Source organism: Notothenia coriiceps, unplaced genomic scaffold (genome assembly GCF_000735185.1).
Source record: "Notothenia coriiceps isolate Sejong01 unplaced genomic scaffold, NC01 NC01_scaffold00036515, whole genome shotgun sequence".
NCBI lineage: Eukaryota > Metazoa > Chordata > Actinopteri > Perciformes > Nototheniidae > Notothenia > Notothenia coriiceps.
The window spans coordinates 155,144-162,920 of NW_011369216.1; the positions used below are offsets into that span (position 1 = coordinate 155,144).

A 7,777-nucleotide genomic window follows, 5' to 3' on the forward strand; every position below is an offset into this window, starting at 1 on the left:
ACTCAGGACACACAATGGCTGATGTCAGGACCACCGTGTTTTGGTATAAATGCACCTTTGTATTTGTTTTCCATGACCCAGTGGGGGATATGGAGCTAACACAACAGGAATGTTCTTTAACTCAATCGTTTTTGAAGTCGTATACTTGTATTTTAACAGTTACTATGGTGGAGAAACAAATAAAAGAGCTTTAATGACAAGTCGGATGAAACATTGTTTGTCTTCATCAGGGCAGTAAAAGAGAACAACACTGATATCTTTCAGATTTTAACTTTGACTATTTCATAGAAAAGCTGGGCACTTTAGTTTTTAGCAAATGTTACACAAATAAGACAGAAAAAACATATTTGTCAGGGAAATCTTTCAATCCGCATTTTTCCTGTCTTAACTCCAGTCCGTCAGTTACTATTTTAACAGCATAGAGTATGTTTGAGCAAACAATGTGAATGCCTTCATGGTAATAAAGTAGCATTTTACCCAGTCTGGCCCAACAATGTGTTTTAATAGTTTTTGGGAAACAGGTGAGCTTTTTGGCAGATGGAGGAAATACGTGTCTCAGTCTTTGACACTTTTTATTACAAGGATAAACACAGTGTTGATTTTGGTCTTGTCATAGTATTTATTGTTAATAATTAAATACAGAATTTCACCAGCCTCATGCTTCCTGAGTCTCCTCTCTCCTCTTCTGTCCTCCCTCTCTGATTTGATGCCCACTGCTAATGTTTGCCCACCTCCCTCTTGTGTGTGCTGTCTGATAGCGGAGCCACCCTCGCCACGCCCCTGGGACCCACCTGGCAGTATGTACCACCTGTTGTACCACCTCACTCTTTCACTTCTTCTTCTCTCCTCCTCTCCTCGTCTCCTCCTACACCCTCTTCTTCTTCTTCTTCTTCTTCTTCTGTCATGTCTGTGTTTGCCTCCATGCGTTCCTCTCATATCAGTGCAGAGTTCACATCCTCCTACATATACAGTATATTCCTGTCATTACATGGAATCGAAAAACATATATTTGCATTACAGTACAGTATTACACTTCAGTAAAATGTGGTGGTGTGTACTGGATGTGAGTTTCATTATGTAGTAGTGTCTTTTTGTGAGTCTGTGTGTGATTTTGGAACAAGGCGGAGACAGTACTGCTGCTTTCTTGCTTTGAAATAACTATTTTTATCTTTTTCTTCTAACTAAACCATAAAATACGTCTAACCTTATCGGTCATTTGATGTTACGTTCAGTCTTAAAATCTTTTTGGAGCACACAAATACAAAAGCAAAGTCTAATTTATCACTTGACCCTTTGACTGAACCTCACTTTCAGACTCCTTTTAGTAGTTTGAAAGAAAAGGGGGGTTTATTTTACTAGCAATTCAAGCAATTCAACTGATAATTAAGATTTTAAGACTGCATACTATATACAATGACTTGTTAACATGGATATTTTCCAAAGTGTTGTGATATTGTTGTTTCTGACTATAGCTACAGACCAGGCTGTGAGGTGGGAACATGAGGAACAGCACAACCACTCTAAATATGTCTGTTAATGAAATATAGTCTGCGTTATATACTGGCTTTCCAAAGTTCCTATAATAACTTGACATAGATGCACTTTCAACGCAATGTGAAGCTGTCTGAATATGTACTGATACTTTTGGAAACTAAATTCATGAAAGAAAAACAATTCCCTAAGATAATCAGACATGATCCATGCAGTAGCCACCAGGTGGGGTGGTAAGTTAGCTGCTGTTCCAGTTCCTTCTTACATCAGTCTATTGCCTGCTGGTTGCACTGTCAGTCAGACCAGATGAGGTGGGGTGAAGGTCAATGTCCTCAAAGCATTAGTGCCAGTATACATCTATGGAGAATGATTGGTTTATGCAAGATTTTAAGGGAAGTCACCACTGAATACTTAAAGCCAAACATAATCCATCTCTTATTTTTTAATAACAATATCACATGACTATATTAAAACAATGTGATATGGGAGATGGGTTACTCATCATCCAAGTGAGTCATAGTGATAAAAACAATATTGAATTATATTTAGTATGACATCTTTACATGTTTTAGTGGAATCATCCTTTTGGTAAATAAGCAAGTATTAGCTGCTACAGAAAAGTAAACTTAAGTCAGAAATAAGTCAACATATGCTACAAAGGCCCATGTCCACAACCCCCCTCATTTGTTGACTAGCAGAGATTACTGCTAGCTTACAGAAGTGCTGTAACGGTAAGTATTCAAGTTTTGTCACAGATTTGTGTTCATTCTTCTCACTTTATTCTTACATCTGTGCGTAGAGAAGAACGGGTAGAACGTCAGTCTTAAGACAACCGTGCACTGGTTGTGTCGTTTGTGTGTTGTGGCTATTTTGTTGATCCAGTCTAAGTGGTTTTGGTGTAACCACCACAGCCGCCCCTCTCCTTTTCTTTTCTTCCTACTCATCATCATGTTTCTTTACCCTCTCAGCCGATTGTGGACCTGAGTCCCATCAAGCGCTCGGCCTCCTCGCTGATGCCGCAGCACTACCAGGAGGTCGGGCTGAGGGAGTATGCCCTGGAACGACCCGGCTTGGCTCAGTCCCCGACGGGCCCAGGTCAGATCCAGGACCAGGACAGAGCCCACCACCATCACCACCACCACCGCTGCCATAGACGCAGGGAGAAAGATAAAGACAAGAAGCAGAAGTCTCTGGATAGAGCTGGATCAGTGCAGCCATCCAGCACAGTTGGTGAGACAAAAACACGGCATAGATGATAGAAAAAAATGAATGTATTGCTCCCCATTTGTTGTAAAAGTGAAGCCAATAGGAAAGGGCCTTATACTTGGATTGTCTAATAATTCTCTATGAGAAAATTCATCTGAGTTACATTTGCTTTCGGAGTGTATGGTCTCATCTGATTGTTTGAGGTCCTCTTCAAAATTGCACCTTATTGATTTTGGAAATGTAAATGGATTATGAAGCAGAATATGTTTCAAGGAGTACCTTGTGTTTGAGAGGTGGCTAACTAACTTTGGCGCTAGAGAGGGCTTCTCGTCTTTTTGTGTTACCTAACGGGCACCATGGGTTCTTCATAACGCTTAGAAAAGAGAGGGGTAATCAGAATGGTATGCAGTTGATTGCAATCTGCAACGTCACAGCTAGATGCCACTGGAACGCTCACAATGCAGCAGGGAGATTCAATGTGCCGCTATCCTGTAATTACTGTAACAGTAGTGGCCACACAGAAAAAAGGGTTACAGTCTTGCTTCACACGCTCTGTCTACAACGCTAATATGAGTGTAAAACATTTGACCGAATGTCATCAAATAGAGCTTAATAGTCAAGGTATTAAAGTGTGATAGAAGTAAATGAAGTGGCTTATTATAGGTTGTTGAGAGATTCATTATTTTGACTGGGCTATTCATATAATACAGCGATAAACTTAGAAACTTGGCACCACTAATGGAGAGACAGCGATGGCAGGCCAGGCTTTCCTTGTAGATTACTCTGACGTCTCATCGTAGCTGCAGACATTCTTTATAGGATTAAGGTTCCATGATCGGGTTATGTAGGTGAAGGGGTTTCTGCTGCGCTTCATCCAGGGATTTTACATGTCAGGCTTTCCATCTGATTAGCACAGAGAGTTGTGAGCTCTCAAAGGAAAATCTGCTTTGCTGGGGATTTCTGTTCCTTTTTGTTCTATAAGTAGTTCCCTTTGTTCCCCATGACTCTTAACAGTTGTATTTATCAAATGTAGACTGAGCTCCACTGACTTCACACACTAAGATAAAAGGTTGTCCTAATTTATGGATGGGATGGCAAATTGGAATCAATGGTTATTGAAAATAAAACAGATGTTGCTTTGCCAGCTTTTAGTGTGGGCTTGAAATTATGCAGAGATGTCTAAAGACCTTTTAAAGGTGGATTGTGATTTTAATGCTGTTGTCAAGAGTATAGATACCCAGCATAGAACCTTGTGGTACCCCTTTTTTATTATATGGGGTTGTTTTAAGACCAACAGTACAAACTGCCTGTGTTGTGTACAGTCTAGTTCTGAGCAAAATCATCCGAAACCCAGCACATATGTTGGTGCACTTATGGTTATGGTTAGACAAGTCAGATTCAGCTGTGTCAGCTACTGTATAAAGAAACAGTGACCCATTTTGTTAAAACAAATCAGTAACTTCATACCATTCTTTTCACACTGTCCATGTTTGTTTATTATTTTCCATCAGTGTGAGGTTTTGGGACAGCTTTTCGCAGCGTCCATAAATGCACATCAGTAAATATTTTCAAACTGATATGCAGAAGTAAATAACGTTTACAATGATGTTTTATATTAGTTTGAGGAAAAGAAAAAAAAACAGGAGAGCTTTGAACTGATGTCACTGAACACTGATTTATTGGAATTTACAGCGGGAGAATGGAAAAGGCCATTTGCTGTAGCACACTAGCACTGTAGTGTCAGAGCCTCTCGCCAAAACAACTCTTTCCCCTAAATGGCTATTATTACCCACAGAAAGGTAGTTATCAAACCCTCACTCAGACAGACAGACAGACATAACCAGTTACATTTCTTAATAGTAACAGCTTCCAGAGGCCTTGGTCTCTAACGTATAGAGCATATTGCATAATGAAATCCTATCATTATCTGAAGGAGACAATGTTGACAACCTTGCATTATGCATATTCACAAGTAAGGTGGATGTCATCTCTTAACACAACTGATGGAGAGATCCTGAGAAAACAGGCGCCAGCTAAACTTCATCCAATAGGGCACTCAAGGCCAAATGCCTGCTGCCTGTACAGACAGAGAAACATGAGCTGAGGCAAGGAAAGAAGTGAAGGATTAATAGAAGGTGACTAGTGAAATAATTCTCTATCACAATGTAATACTTGTTTTCTTTGTTTGCCATCAGGGGTCGTCTGCTAGAGCGATTAGAGCCTGAGAGCGGGTGGCAGGGTGTTTTTTGTGTTAACACTGGAGGGCAGCAGCTGGGCTTTATTGCCGAGATAAAAGGCCACAGTGGACAGGTCCAGCCCAGGGATTTATGGGTACCTCTTGGTGAGATAGCAGAACATCCCACAGCCCTCTGTACATCTATTAAACTGGGAGGAGCAGAGGGAGAGTTTCACTCCTCAAAGCTTGTCGTTCTCGAGGCAGATCTGACACATCACAATGATGAATAGGCTTCTGTGTTTCTGTCATCGCGGTTTTAATCTAAAAAAACTGGAGTCATTCCAGCGCTGAAGAGAGTTGTTTCTTCCACAGTGCTTTGCTTTATGCCACACACCCAAAGACTAGATAAAAACACACACACATACAGACAAACATAGACGAGCCATTTGTCTTTAATTAGAGGTGTAGTGAAATATTGTGGGATGACATTACACATCACAAAAACATGATACGTCTCGTGAAACTAAAACTGGATGTTGATGATGATGTTTACATTCTTTGGATTGATGGAGTGTGTATTATTGGTGTTGCAGGCCAAGTCTATAGAAAAACTATAAATTGAAAGCACGGTTATCGCCTGAGGAATGGTGACTAAGGTTTTTCTACAGACCTAGTTGATTTTCATTCAAAGTCCTTATGTGTGCACTTTGAACATTTCTGACTCTGACATCCCCCAGGGAAATAACACCACCACAAATAGTTGAAAGCAACATGTACAATATGTGTTAGCAATTCCACCAGCATGTTACTCTAAATCATATACATATTGGCTTTGAAATATATGTTCAAAGTTTCATCTGTGCATCAAACTAAACTTTATGTCTTGTATAGAACCGAATTGTGATCTGATGTTTTACAAAAATCCTCTTTGAATGAATGGAAACTAAGCTTAAAAGGACTTTTTTACCTTATCTTATCTCCTTCTTTTTATTCTTTTTCTTTATTAGTTTTCATGGTGTTTACTACAGTTCTAAATGGGTACCCTTATGTAAAAACATGGCTCCTTAGTGTTGAAAAACTCCACAGAGTAGCTTTAATCTAAGACTGACTGAATAATATGTATTTTTATAAATAAAAAATGGATGATGTAGATCAATGGTGTCAAACTCAAATACACTGTGGGCTAAAATCAAAAACGGTACTAATCGAGGGCCGGACTGGTTCAATGTTTATTGCAGAATTTTTTTAAATGAACTTATTGCACATATTAAACCTGGAACTAACAAAGCTTAAATGATTGCCTATAAAAACAACATTAAACATGAAATAATCATTTGCATTCATTTCTTATGGCTATATCTGCAGAGTCATTTCTTATGATTCCTTTTTTCCCACAGGCCAACAGCTTCAACAAAACTATTTCCCTCAAAGAAAAAACCAAACATGCCCTGTTGTCTCAAGAAAAAAATTGCAGAAGGAAACATCCATGTAAACTCAGTGTGCTGCTCTGTGATGCTAGTTCAAGCAGATACTTGACATCTCATCTTGGGTGCAAGTTAGGGCTGAACGATATATCGTGTCATGGCGATAACCGCGATATGCGCATGCTGCGATGTGATTTTTTTATTTTTTTTAGTACGTTCGATATTAAGTAGGTAAATTAACTCAAACACGTCATGTTAAAATTATTTTGCTGCTTGCTAGAAAAGGAGACGTGTTTGAGTTAATTTACCTACTTAATATCGAACGTACTAAAAAAAATAAAAAAATCACATCNTGTGTGCCTTGGCAGTCTCAGCCTGCTTCAACTGACACTAAGTGGTTACTTGTTTGGATGTGACTGGGGGTTATTAAAAGTAAACTGTAATGGTGTGCTCAAGTTCAGTCGCTGCCAGAATTAATACCATGCTCTCTTTACTGTTGTCATCATCACTCAACTCGTGTTAAGGCTTTAAAAGCTGCAGAGTCCTTGTCTGACCGCATTAGACATCAGGTTCCGCTTAACACTTGCTAGAATAGTCTGCATGGCCTCAGTGTTTGGCAGCATTTTTCAAGTACTTGAGTAAAGATGTTGCACGAAGCTCTGTATGATTTTATGAAAGATAAGATAAACATTTATCCATCCAAATCCGACCAAATTTGACCATGGCTTATGTTCAGTTGAAATGTTGAGTATGTATTGTATTTCCTTTGTCAATAACGGTTTGGCCTATATACTGTATATATTAAATGTAATAGATGTGAAGCTGTACACCCACCACCATGCAAATTTGCTTTGGAATTACTGTGAATCAAACGTCAGGAGTAGACACAATGAGAAATGGCCATAATGCCAATAAAACCTCTGATTTTGGAATTAAATAGATCCAAAATATGTAAATCCAAACTGAATGCATAATTACTAGGGTTTTAACATGAGCCAATTGCTGTAATTTAGCATCTTCTTGTTTGATATGAAGAATTGAGTTTTGGTGTTTTTGAACAAAAGAGCAAACAGAATTCACTTCGCTTCAGAGTAGTATAGTGGCAATAGTGAGTGACAGAACTGTACACACCATTAAATAAGGCTGTATTACGCTTTTAGAGGTATTCCCTTTCCTGTAGTGCACATGTTTCAAACTCAAGGCCCGGGGGCCAAATCAGGCCCTTGGTGGATTTAATTTTGGCCGCAGGATCATTTTAAATTACTATTAGATCTGGCCCACCGGTATATTGCACGCACACCTTCACTCCATCCTGAGGGTCTCCTCAGCTCAGAGCCTGAGCCCAAACATTGATGAACTTGCACCGAAGATGAGATGCCAAGTATCTGGCTTAAACTAGCATCACAGAGCAGCACACTGAGTTTACATGGATGTTTCCTTCTGCATTTTTTTCTTGAGACAACAGGGCATGTTTGTTTTT

General features: G+C 39.3%; 1 protein-coding gene across 1 annotated transcript in view; it reads left to right on the forward strand.

Moving 5' to 3' along the window:
* The window catches only part of LOC104963966 (voltage-dependent N-type calcium channel subunit alpha-1B-like), a 38,607-nt gene that overhangs the window by 22,049 nt on the left and 8,781 nt on the right, over window positions 1-7,777 (forward strand). Inside the window, exon 16 of the mRNA XM_010792663.1 lies at window positions 2,460-2,721. Coding sequence (XP_010790965.1) covers window positions 2,460-2,721 — 262 coding nt within the window. The remainder of the gene's footprint in view (window positions 1-2,459; window positions 2,722-7,777) is intronic.